The 13855-nt window shown below is 47.2% G+C and overlaps 1 protein-coding gene across 1 annotated transcript in view; it reads right to left on the reverse strand.

Annotated features, from left to right (window-relative positions):
- Nucleotides 1–13855, reverse strand: part of slc7a14a (solute carrier family 7 member 14a) — a 114741-nt gene that overhangs the window by 17172 nt on the left and 83714 nt on the right. The window contains exons 5-6 of the mRNA XM_072473657.1: nucleotides 8776–8922; nucleotides 3338–3546 (exon numbers count right to left, since the gene is read on the reverse strand). Of these exons, the coding sequence (XP_072329758.1) occupies nucleotides 3338–3546; nucleotides 8776–8922 (356 nt within the window). The remainder of the gene's footprint in view (nucleotides 1–3337; nucleotides 3547–8775; nucleotides 8923–13855) is intronic.

Below are 13855 nucleotides of genomic sequence, written 5' to 3' on the forward strand. Positions count from 1 at the left end.
TCACTCACCACCCTGACTTGGGAAATATATCACTGTTCCTTCACTGTCTCTGGGTCAAAATCCTGAACTCCCTCCGTAACAGCACTGTGGGTGTACCTACACCATACGGTCTTCAGCAGTTCAAGAAGGCAGCTCACCACCACCTTCTCAAGGGCAGTGAGGGATGGGCAATAAATGTTGGCCTACTCAGTGAAACCCTTGAAGAAGGATTCTCGGAAAGGGATAAATCGACCACGGTTAACCAAGGAAGTGAAGGCGAGCATAGACTCGATGGGCCGAATGGCCTCCATCTGCATTGTAAATTCTATGAAATTCTATGAATTAGACTGAAAGAAAAAACATATTGAGGTCGAAAGAAAGGATTAGTGGCACGCCAGAGGATTATGAAAGTTTAAAAAATCAACAAAATATTACCGAAAAAAATAATAGAGAGGAGGAAGATAAACTATGATAGTAAACTAGCAAGTAATATTAAAATGGACAGCAAGAGTTTCTTTAAATATATAAAAAGGAAGTGAGAGCCTATAGAGGTCCCTTAGAGAAAGAGACTGAGGAAAATAATAATAGGAAACCAGGAAACGGCAGAGGAGTTAAACAAATACTTTGTGTCAGTCTACACGGTGGAAGACATTAATAACATTATGAAAATAAATAATAAAGGGGCAGGAGATGGTCAGGAAATAAAGACGAAAACAATCGCTAGGGAAAGGTACTTGGGAAAATAAAGGGGTGAATGGCTAATCTGCCCCGGGACCTAATTGGTTGCTTCCCAGGATATTAAAGGAAGTAGCTGTAGGGATAATGGATCCCGCAGTCAATCATCCAAGAATCCTTTAATTCTGGAAAAGTCCCAGAGGATTGGAAAACTGTCATAGTGTCAATGCAACACCTTTATTTCAAAAAGGAGAGAGACAAAAAAACATGTAACTATAGGTCAGTTAGCTTAACTTCTGCATTGGAAAAATGTTAAGAGTCCATTATGTAGGATAGAAAAGCAGAGCATTTAGAAATGCATAATATAATCGATAAGCATCAGCATGGCTTCACAAAGGGGAAATCATGCTTGCCAAATTTATTAGAATTCTTTGAGGTGGAAACGAGCAGGGTAGATGAAGGGAAACCCGTAGATGTAATATACTTGGATTTCCACATCTTCTCTACTGAGTAGTGCTACACTCCTGTATACTTCACCTGATGCCTGTGTCTATCTATTTACATTGTGTATTTATGCTTGCCCTATATATATTTTTTCATGTATGGAATGATCTGTCTGGACTGTACGCAAAACAATACATTTCACTGTACCTCAGTACACGTGACAATAAACAAATCCAAATCCAAGGTACCACACAAAAAGCTACTGACTAAAATCCATGGCATTGGGAGCAGTATATTAGCATGGATAGAGGATTGGCTTAGTCAGAGACAGAAAGTTGGGATAAGAGGAGCATTTTCAGGGTGGCAGCCTGTAACTAGTGGAGTGCCACAGGGATCCGTGCTGGGGCCACAGTTATGTATAATATATATTAATGACTTGGTAAAGGAAGTGAATGCACCAATGTCAAGTTTGCAGGTGGCATAAAAGGTGGTGGGAAGGTAAGTGGCGAGGATGACACAGAGTCTCAGAGGGATACAGACAGGTCAGGTGAGTGGACAAAAACTTGGCAGATGGAATATAGGCCGGAAATCTCCGGCCTTTAGCTGGCGGTGCTGGCAGGGCACCCCCTGCCCACGGGTTTCTTGGTGGTGTGGGGTGGCTTCAACGGAAAATCCCATTGACAGCTGTGAGTGCAGAGAATCCCGCTTTGAGCGAACAGCCCACCGCTTTCCACCGCCGAAAGCATGTGGCTGGGAGGCCGGAGAATCCCGCCCATAATGTAGGAAAATGGGAAGTTATGCACTTTGGTCGAAAGAATAAAGGAGCTAAATAGTGTTTAAACGGAAAAGACGGCAGAAAAATACAGCATCGAGGGATTTGGGAGTCCTTGTGCATAAATCACCAAAAGCTAGAATGCAAGTTCAGCAGGTAATTGGGTCGGCAAATCGAATGATGCACTTTATTTCAAAGGGAATGGAGTAATAAAAATGGGGAAGACCTGCTAAAACTATACAAGGCACTAGTTATACCACATCTGGAATACTGTGGACACTTTTGGTCCCCAGATATACTGGAGTTGGGCTGAATGGCTGTTTTCTGCACTGTACACTGTACAGCTCTAAAGTGCTGCTGCGATGGGAGAGAATCCAGGTCAGTGAACACAGTGGATGATGGGCGGCGTAGCAGCAATGATTAGTAATCCATAGAACCAGGCTAATGTTCTGGGATTATGAGTTCAAATCCCACCCTTGCAACTGGTGCAATTTAAACACAAATAAAATCTATAATTGAAAGTTAGTCTCAATAATAGTGATCATGAAACTATCATCGATTGTTGTCAAAAATGAACCATCTGATTCATTAATGCCCTTTAGGGAAGGAAATCTGCCGTCCTTACCCGGTCTGGCTTACATGTGACTCCAGACCCACAGCAATGTGGTTGACTCTTAACTGTCCTCTGAAATGGCCGAGCGAGACACTCAGTTCAGGGGCAATTCAGGATGGACTTGTCAGAGACACCCACACCCCATCAGAGAAAATTTTAAAAGACAGGACTTATTGCAAATTAGGATAGTGGCGGAAGGGTTTTTGTTGAGCTGAAGTTTACGTTCTCAAAATACAGGCCCAAGATGTAAAGATGTCTGACTTTCCATGTTGAATTGCATCCATTTTGTTCAATTTGAATTAAAGGTTGATTCACTTAATGGAGGTACATTGGCCGCTAGATTGTAAGATTACTTACACCTCTCACTGTCATAATAGTGAATATGCAAATGTTTGGGAATTCTTCTACATTGCCTTCAGTTACTGAGCTGAACTCCAATTTACAGCCGGATCTCAGGTACACATTTACTTATAGAAGAATACAAGTATGGAAACATTTAACCTATCAGGTGATTTCCCGATGTGAATTAAATAGACCAATCCCAGTCCCTCTGTTGCACCCATTTTAACGTACTTTATGGACTCTGCACCAATGGGCACCTGAGATATTCCCATCATGACATGGCTACCTGCCACACAGTGCGGCAGAGTTTCCAGAAAACTAGGCATTGGACGATTGGGCCCAATGAGATTTTCTGTGGTAATATCAGAGGAAGCTCAGACAGAGCTGGTGTGGCAGAGCGAAGGACAACAGTTCTCTTCTTATCCGCAACTGTGGGAACTCTTAAAACTTTACTGTTACAATCCCTTCGACCATAAGAAATGGAGACTGGAGTGTGAGGAGACACCACCGACCTGAAGAGTAGACCATCATCGGCCATGGCGTAAATCACCCTGGGCATCGGGAAGAGGGAGCCAAGCAGACTGACCGTCAGCCCCGCCACTGAACCAATAGCGACAATGTACTTGGCTGCGTGGAATCCATGCAGTACAAACATCTCCATCAGTGGAGATTCTGTGTCGATGGCGTAGTAAGGCACCATCAGCGTCAGGATAATACTGACCTGGTAAAGGAAAGACACACATAATCTCAGTAATACGTTACGATTAATACTTGCTAACATACATAGAGTTAGATGTTGCAAGCAGGGCCTGAGCCAGCACAGCCAAGTGATACCTAAAAAGCACCGGAGGCCCTCATTTAACATCTGGCAATGAGGAGATGGATGTCAGTGGACCAGCCTGTTTGTGACAGGCCTGTAGTACAGAGAATTACATAGAATGTACAGCACAGCATAGGAACAAAGAGCAGGAGGAGGCCATTCAGCCCCTTGATCCTGCTCCATCCTTTAATAAGAACATGGCTGATCTGATGGCAACTACAAATCTGTACTCCGCCTACTCCGGATGACCTTGCTTACCAAGAATCTGATAAGTTATCAAAAGTGGAAGGACCAGGCTATTAGACCTATGCTAGCTGTATATCGGTTCCATCACCACCTATTTACCTTCTACCCATATTCCTAAAACACACTTTAAAAAAATTAATTTTGTGGGATTTATGCGTTGCTGGCTGGGCCAGAATTTATTGCCCAACCCTATCCCTCCATTCCAGAGGGCATAGTCAACTCCCTATGTCTCTAAATGCTGTTTCTGCAGAAAGACATCAATTTATGATCCCGTGTCAACCGTCTGGTCTGCTAACATATAATACAACATATCATTTAACTTCTCACCTTAGTCTTAATGTTTGAATAAATGAGTTTGCTTGACTCATTTTAAATTGCTAATTACAATATGTATATTTAATGCAAGTTTAACCCAATCTAGTTAATGGTTTGACGTTAGATCTATATTCAGACATCTCTGTTACCATTGCTTGCCTGTCATTCTATCCCATCTGCTTGCATATTGCTAGAGGGACGTTTGGCAACAGTTCAATTGGAGCATATTGCTGTAAAGTGCAGCGTGAATGCTGAAATAATGTAATGGAACATTTAACAGGAACAGTCAGGGAAGCTCCCGGCCAGATATTAGCTGTGTTATTCACTTGTCTGCCTCGGTTTCTTCCTTCACTAATCATGCTTCAGGTTGGGTGGGGTGTTCAACTACCGAGAGACAAGGGGCCGGATTGTCCCTTTCTGACTCTAAGTCTTGACGCCAACAGAGAATCCCTGGACCTTCACGTCAGAAATATTGGCATCACAACCGGAACCGATTCCGCTACCGGTGAGGTGCTAGCAGCGGTGCCGCGTGGAACACCATCGAAACCCACGAAAAACAGTGCGGGAATCGCTGGGTCCGTGAAGGACACTCACAGGGCTGATAAGCTGCAGCCGCCTTAGTCTATACACCCCCTTCCATACGCACACACTGATCGGGGCCGAAAAGATGGGACAGGTTGTGCTGGAGCGCCCGTATAGCTGATGGGTCGGCTGGGCCCAGAGGGCACCCAGGGGGGTGCCCCGGGAGGGGTCATCTGTACGATGCTGGGCACCATGTTTAAAGCGGGTTATCAGCAGCCACGTGGTTGCCTTGCTGGCTGCGGTAATGGTGTTGCGTACCTGTCCACCCCGATCCCACAGCCCACCTCCTGGCCATCCCCTACTACTCCCCCCAGCCCTGGCAGAAGCCCCCCCAGCCAACAGAGTATGGCTGTGCCGGACACTGTCCATACACCCTCTCTCTCTCTCTCAGCAGCCACCACGCCAGGTTTACGATTTGTGAGAGCACACATGGAAACTCAGCCCCTTGGAGGTGGAGAGTCGTGGGTGGACCCGGTGTTGCAACTACGCGCGGTGTGCGTCGCATTGATGCGGCTTTCGAGGAGGCGGAGCGTCACGATTCGCCGTCAAACCGGCGCCTGCCACGATTTCGGCGTCGGGAGCTATGTTCCACCCATCTCATGCCCCAATGTTGGCGTCAGAATCCTGCCCATGGATATTCTGGGAATGGTGTGGGTAATATCAAAGGCTCAGTGAGTACCACATTGAACAAACACAACACACATCCTAGCAAGATCCCAAGTTCAATCCTGGTTCACGTTCGCTCGCCTTAGCGGAGAAATGGAATTGGAAAGAAGGTCAGGTCGGCAACTTAACGTCGGGATGCGAGCCTGTGAAGAAGTGGTCAACAAGGAGAGTGCGGGGCCCCCCAAAAAATGTGTAAGTCCACCTCTGAGCCACTTTGTTCATGAGAAACATACTTGTATTCTGTGCAGCCAAAGTAAGGAGCTACCACTCAAGGAGGGGCAGCACGGTAGCCTTGTGGATAGCACAATTGCTTCACAGTTCCAGGGTCCCAGGTTCGATTCCGGCTTGGGTCACTGTCTGTGCGGAGTCTGCACATCCTCCCCGTGTGTTCGTGGGTTTCCTCCGGGTGCTCCGGTTTCCTCCCACAGTCCAAAGATGTGCAGGTTAGATGGATTGGCCATGATAAATTGCCCTTAGTGTCCAAAATTGCCCTTAGTGTTGGGTGGGGTTACTGGGTTATGGGGATAGGGTGGCGGTGTTGACCTTGGGTGGGGTGCTCTTTCCAAGAGCTGGTGCAGACTCGATGGGCTGAATGGCCTCCTTCTGCACTGTAAATTCTATGATAATGATAATGACATGGGCAGGAATGGGTTCGCAGGGTGTGGGTCGAAGAGGAATTGACACAGGAATGCGGCATCTAGCCAGAGCTAGGGATGGACAAAGTGTTAACAGGAACCACTGCCATCTAACACTTGCTGCAAGAAACCCCTCAAAATGATTGCCTGAGGAGGAGGGGTGGAAGAAAGTTGGGCGGAGGGATGCTGGCTCCTGATTTGCATCAAGAATGGGAAGATTATAGAACCAGGTGTGGGGGCTGGACGGGGTGTCGGTGCATTTGGTTTTCCACGGAGAACCATTAAACAAGTTTACATGAGAGAGAAACTGAATGCAGCGTGTGTGCAGAAGCTTCCACCCATTGGCCTAACCTCAACAAGCTCCCTCACCAATAAAGAAAAGCACTTCCAAATCATTTGTGCAGTAACAGACTCCGTAATGTTGTGAATACAAAAGCCACGCAGATTCAGGTCCACTGCAATCTGAACACCTCACCTCAGGAAGGATACACTTCCTTGGATGAATCTTCAGACAAGACAGGGAAGGAGATAAAAGAGGAAGGGTTGTCGCAATTTTCATCAGCAGTAAGGACGGATGACATCTGAGAAGGTTCTTCAATGAAGCCGAATGGGTAGAACTTAAAACCCAAAAAGGAGCAATCGCATTGCTGGGAGTGTTCTATAGGCCCCCAAACAGTCCGAGAGAAATAGAAGAGCTGGGGCGTCATTCTCCGACCCCCCGCCGGGTCGGAGAATGGCCGTTGGCCGCCGTGAATCCCGCCCCTGCCGGTTGCCGAAGTCTCCGGCACCGGAGATTCGGCGGGGGCGGGAATCGGGCCGCGCCGGTTGGCGGGCCCCCCCGCTCGATTCTCCGGCCCAGATGGGCCGAAGTCCCGCCGATAAATTGCCTGTCCCGCCGGCGTAAATTAAAGCACATATTTACCGGCGGGACAAGGCGGCGCGGGCGGGCTCCGGGGTCCTGGGGAGGGGCGCGGGGTGATCTGACCCCGGGGGGTGTCCCCACGGTGGCCTGGCCCGCGATCGGGGCCCACCGATCCGCGGGCGGACCTGTGCTGTGGGGGCACTCTTTCCTTTCCGCCTCCACCACGGTCTCCACCATGGCGGAGGCGGAAGAGACTCCCTCCACTGTGCATGCGCGGGAAACTGTCAGCGGCTGCTGACGCTCCCGCGCATGCGCGCCCCGAGATGTCATTTCCGCGCCAGCTGGCGGGGCAACAAAGGCCGTTTCCGCCAGCTGGCGGGGCGGAATTTCCTCCGGCGTCGGCCTCGCCACTCAATGTTGGGGCTCGGCCCCCAAAGATGCGGAGGATTCCGCACCTTTGGGGCAGCGCGATGCCCGTCTGATTGGCGCCATTTGGGCGCCAGTCGGCGGACATCACGCCGTTTCGAGAGAATTTCGCCCCAAATATGTGGGCAAATTTCAGAGAAGTGTAAAAATAACAGGGTAGTGATATTGGGGATTTCAACTTCCCCAACATTCACCCTGGGTAGTCATAGTGTGAAAGGTTTAACAGGAACGGAATTCTCAAAATGAATCCAGGAGATTTTTTTAAGCCCGTGCATACAAGAGAGGGGACGATCCTAGACTTAATTTTCCACTTGATGTTCCCAGCAAATATTTGGGTTCTCAAATAATTCTTCACAGCAGGACATTAGCTTTGAGGAGCTCTTTTATCCTCCTGCTTTTTCTTCTTCACGCCATATCCCCAAGTTTGCTGTTACTTCCTATTTTGTCTCATCTCCATTAGTCCATTTAATCTTATCTTGCACCAGAGGCCTGGGCCCAGTTGTCGAGTAGCTCGACAAAAGGAGTCACCTTTCCTCTCCTGACTCCTCCTGGGCTACAGCATTCTGTTATGTTCTTCATGTTTGAGACTTGATGAATTTGGGCAGGTAGTTTGGCCATGGACTGGAGTTCCCAAATACTGGAGTTGGATGGATTCCTGGAGGTGTCATCACATGACCTCCCACCGCGAACCACCCAACCCAGCACAGTAATTGGTCCATTCACGAGGAGCAGTCTTCCCATGGGCAATTGGAAAAGGGACATAAATATTAGTTATAAAATCTTGAATTTTAGCAAAAGAAAAATGCATTTCTCCCCATCTCCAATATTGAAAGAGTTGCAAATGTTCAAAGAAGATGTAAAAATTCACAGTTGCGTTTAAAGTTCTGATGATATTTTTCCTGGCTGTCATTTGCAGATGTGCCCTCGGGATTAACCCTCAATTTCTGGAAACCCCCGGGCTATCCTAGCGGGTCAGAAACTATAGCATGGAGAGACAGTGCAGCTGATCCCAATCCTGCTGCCTATGCACATTCCCAATGGATCATAGTCAGAGGAAGAGACAGTATCCAGATGTGCTTAGGTCAAACACAGTGCAATATTTGTTACAAGATCAAGTCATTCATTGCAGGCCAGAACTTGGACTGACCTTGAGTAGATTAGCTCGACTCTACATTTACCAACCGGTAGGCGAAAGGCATGTAATTTTAAAATGAAAGTGTGTCTCGATTCATAAACCTCCAGGAACAAAGGGCATATGAAGATTATGCTGATATATTTACACAGCTATAACAACAATAACTAGTGTTCATATGGTGCCTTAATTTGGCAGTGAGTCACACATGGAGATACTAGGACAGGGATTACATTTCACCATCAAAGATTTTGTTTATCACTCACAGACACGTATGCAGTCAAGCAGATCACCAGGGAAGCAGTGATAGCGTATGGGATGGAAGTGTTTGGACTCTTTGCTTCCTCTCCCGTTGTGGCGATGATGTCGAAGCCGATGAATGCATAGAAACACGTTGCAGCCCCCTGCAGGACCTGTAATCAGCAAGTTGCAAAATAAAGGGTCATCAGGGGAAAGGACACATTTTATAAATTCAGGTACTGAGAAAATCCTGTTTGAACCCATTCATTCAGATTGATTAAATATGCCAGCTGAGGCTCAGTGGGTAGCACCGTCATCCTGTGCAGTTCTGAGCAGCTGCCATCCATTGGTTGAGCTATTAGACAAGGTCTTTTGGCTGGTCAGGCCAGTGGGATCTACCTGTCCTGCTAATGGCGCACCCCCGTTTTGGGTTGCTGGACGGTGTGGGGTGGATTCAATGGGAAATCACATTGACGGTGACGGGGCTAGAAGATCCAGCCATTGACCAATAGCAGCCAACTTCCACCACTGAGAAACACACCTGGGGGAGGCCAGAGATTCTCGCCCATTAAAACTGTCCGGTGAATGGCATGATTTCAAGGGCAGCAGGGGAGTTCTCATTCGTGTCCTGGTCAGTATGCATCTGTCAGCCTTCGGGATTGTCAGAAGCTTTGTCTTTATCACATTGCTCTTTGGGGATCTTGCTCTGCCAATATTGGGGGCAATGCTTCCTGCTCGAGAATTACAACTAACCCTTCAAAGTGCTTTATTGGCCGCAAACTGCGTTGGGATATCATGAATTCATGGAAGATATTGTATCAATGAAAGACTTACTTTCATAGAATAAAATCATGAAATCTTACAGTACCGATGGGGCTAGACAAAGTCAGCATGGATTTATGAAGGGGAAATCATGCTTGACAAATCTACTGGAATTCTGTGAAGATGTAATTAGTCGAGTTAACCAGGGAGACCTGGTGGATGTGATTTATTTAGACTTTCAGAAGACTTTCAACAAGGTCTCACATAGCACATTACTATGTAAAGCTAAAGCGCATGGGGTTGCGGGGAGTGTCTTGAGATGGATAGAAAGCCAGTTTGCTGACAGGAAGCAAAACGTTGGAATAAATGGGTCTTTTTCTGAAGGGTAGATTCAGAAAGAATGTTCCCGATGGTGGGGGGGAGTCCAGAACTAGAGGGTCATAGTTTGAGGATAAGGGGTAAAACCTTTTAGGGCTGAAGTGAGGAGCAATTTCTTCACCCAGAGAGCAGTGAATCTGTAGAATTCACTACCACAAAAAGTAGTTCAGGTGAAAGCATTGTGTAATTTCAAGAAGGAATCAGATATAGCTCTTGGGGCTCAAGGGGTCAAGGGATATGGGGGTGAAGGTGGGATCAGGGTATTGAACTCGATGATCAGCCATGATTGTAATGAATGGCGGGGCAGGCTCGAAGGGCCGAATGGCCTCCTCCTGCTTCTATTTTCTATGTATGTTTCTATTCAGCCCCTCATTCCTCTGCTGGCTCTTTGAAAGAGGCCAGCATTAGGCAGCATGGTGGCACAGTGGTTAGCACTGCTGCCTCACGGCGCTGAGGTCCCAGGTTTGATCCCGGCTCTGGGTCACTGTCCGTGAGGAGTTTGCACATTCTCCCCGTGTTTGCGTGGGTTTCGCCCCCACAACCCAAAGATGTGCAGGCTAGGTGGATTGGCCTCGCTAAATTGCCCCTTAATTGGAAAAAATGAATTGGGTGCTCTAAATTTATTTTTTAAAAACATGGGAGAAGGGTCACAACGTGGTTTTCACACTCCGACAGTAAAGACAGGGATAAATAAAAGGTTTTACAATACAGCAAGTGCAGAGAAAATAAATATTGGTTCATGTGAGTTCCAGAGTCTGGAATCAAAGTCCAATGAGGAATCCCGTCACGAATTTCAGCTGCAGACTGTGGTGTTGTAGTCATGTCACGGAACTAGCAATCCTGAGACCCAGACCAATGCACTGGGGACATGCGTTCAAATCCCACCATTGCAGCTGTCGGAATCCAAATTCAATCAATGAATCTAGAATTGAAAGCTAATATCATTGATGGTGACCATGAAACTATTATCATTTGTTGTAAAAACCCATCTGGTTCATTAATGTCCTTTGGGACATGGCCTACACATGGCTCCTGACCCACAGCTATGTTGGTCACTCATAACTGCCCTCTGAAATGGTCTTAGCCAAGGGAAATAGGGATTGGCAACAAATGCCAACCTTGCCAGTAACACCTACATGAAAGAATAAATTTATAAATGGTTGAAAACTGATGCTGTATAATTCACTATTTTGGTGGTGTTGACTTCACACGATGACATACGCATACAGAGATGCATCAGTCTTGGAAGCGATAGTCCAGAATTTCCAGCAGACGCAGTGTTGATGGGGCCAGGTATTCACCCCTGGGCAGAGCTCCTTTTCTGTGAGGTTTCTAGTTAGATTGTAAACAGCAGACTGACCTATGCAGTTCAGCAAGGCAATATTGTTTGTTCCACAAGCCAGAGGCCCATGTCACATGATCCCCTACTTCTCCACTGACATTTGACAAAGTATGTGTATCCATCGTTTAGGATCTGAAGACTGTCAACTGTCTCGGCCAGTAGGAATTGATGATGTGGAGATGCCGGCGTTGGACTGGGGTGAGCACAGTAAGAAGTCTTACAACACCAGGTTAAAGTCCAACAGGTTTGTTTCGATATCACTAGCTTTCGGAGCGCTGCTCCTTCCTCAGGTAAATTAAAAGTAAGGTTGTGGAGCCTTTGTCTTAGCGGACAATCTATCTCCTCCTGGTCAGCCAGGGTTAGTGAATGCAGATGGCCTTTGTATAGTTCTAATTGAAATGGGCTGTGCAAGCCCGAGGTGATGTGTCGTAGCTCCCAAAATATAACAAGGTGTGAGATTCCCCAAACTGCAAAGTGGCTTCTTTCGTTCTGGGGTCACAGGCGGACACACCTTTAGCTATTTTAAGGTTCTCTTTGTTCAGATTTTTAAATTTAGGAAACAGCACTGTGGAAAGCTATATATATTTTATAAAAATGTGAGAATTTATTCCCTCAGAAAAAGATTTGTGTGATATTTCATCACATTGTTGTTTCACTAAATGAATTCAATGTGAGATTACAGTTTGAGAGGTACTTGACACATTGGGATGTGAATCTAAAAATCAAACCCAGAGAGCAGCTCACAGTTCCCAGATTTACTGATCACTGTTTTAAATCTGACTGGGCCCCATGACATGTTCTTCCAGCTTCCAGCATTGTAATTGCTTTTAATACTGCGGTGTTCCTTTCAGTGACAGCTCTCATTGCAACGCCGGTGCTGACAGTGATCAGGAGCAGGCTCAGTGCTGGTCTTTTAAGGTTTTCCAAAGACCTGCACTTACCTGCAATTCAGAATGTGGAGGGGTGGGGTCTCTATCTCCAACATCTGATGCAGTCACAGGATTACTCACACCTCGCTCCAATGCTACAAAGAGGACAGAGTGCCTATTACCCACTCTGGGGTGGGGGGGGGCCGGCCAACTGGCGCGGCGCAATTCCCACCCCCGCCGAATATCCGGTGCCGGAGCATTCGGCAACCGGCGGGGGGCGGGATTCACGCCAGCCCCCGGCGATTCTCCGTCCCGGCGGGGGGTCGGAGAATCCCGCCGCTGGCAGGACCCGTTGTGAGCAAGAACTGAACATTTGGGACGAGATTCTCCATCCCAGCAGCCGGCCAATGGGATTCCCATTGTGGGAACACCACCACCCCCCCCCCCCCATCACGCCGTCGGGAAATTGGGGTATCCCCCCGAAGGAGAATCCAGCCACTGGCGTTCCAGTCAAAACTCCCTTCACTTTCAGAGGCACCGGAAAATCCCAGTTGTGAAGGACGATGGAGCATTTTGGCCATAATGTTTTTTGTTTGCCTGGCTGCTTACAGCAAGGGAACCATTTGGGCCAATCTTCTACAAGAGGCGCCGTTATGCTCTTCCAACACCTGGGACTCGTCAATCGCTTCGCACAGAACCAAACATCAGCTCAAAGCTGGGAACCGAGTGACGAGGAACAACCAGGGAAGCGGCTGGACTGCAGTCCAAGGTAAGGACATTTTTGGAAAATAGCCAAGCCAATAAGCTGAGTATCCATATTGTCATAAACAAGTGGGTTCCATTTTAAGAACTCTGATGTAATGCTGTGGACTAAATGACAATGACTGCTATTGAAACTCTGCCAGAAAACCACTTAAAATAATTCAATTTCAGGTTTATGCAAAGGAACACAACACTGACACAGTATCTGCAGTGGCCAAATCATCTCCTGATGGTGGAACAGAGAAAAATAATAACCCAGATTTTGCAGTTGCTCTGACATTATTGTCATTAGCCATAAACTATAGGCAGCTTCTGGAGTTTGCACAATAGAACAGGAAAATCCAGAATTTACTGCCAATGATCTCCTCCACAGTCACAAGGTGTACTATTGAGGGCCTCAGATATAAAAATGTTAGAAATTGCTTGAATTAATGTGAACTTTCATTTCTACGATATTATTGTCTCTGTAAAAACCCTTGAGACAGTTACACCTTTTTTGGATGTACCATCCCCCCCTCAGCTGATGGATCAGAACTTCTCCATGTTGAGCACCACTTGGGGGAAGCACTGAGGGTGGCAAGGGTGCAGAACATGCTCTAGGTGGAGAACTTCAATGTCTACCACCAAGGGTGGCTCAGTAGAACCACCACAGATTGAGCTGGCCGGGTCCTAAAGGACAGAGCTGCTCGACTGGGATTGTGACAGGCGGTGAGGGAACCAACAAGAGGGAAAAACATACTTGACCCCATCCCCACCAACCTGCCTCCTGCAGATGCATCTGCCCATGACAGTATCGGTACAAGTGACCACCACACAGTCCTTGTGGAGACGAATTCCTGTCTTCACATTGAGAATACCCTCAGTCATGTTGTGTGGCACTACCACCGTGCTAAATGGGATTGATTCAGAACAGATCCAGCAACTCAAGACTGGGCACCCATGAGGCACTGTGGGCCATCAACAGCAGCAGAATGTACTCAACCACAATCTGCA

The sequence above is a fragment of the Scyliorhinus torazame genome, chromosome 14, assembly GCF_047496885.1.
Source record: "Scyliorhinus torazame isolate Kashiwa2021f chromosome 14, sScyTor2.1, whole genome shotgun sequence".
NCBI lineage: Eukaryota > Metazoa > Chordata > Chondrichthyes > Carcharhiniformes > Scyliorhinidae > Scyliorhinus > Scyliorhinus torazame.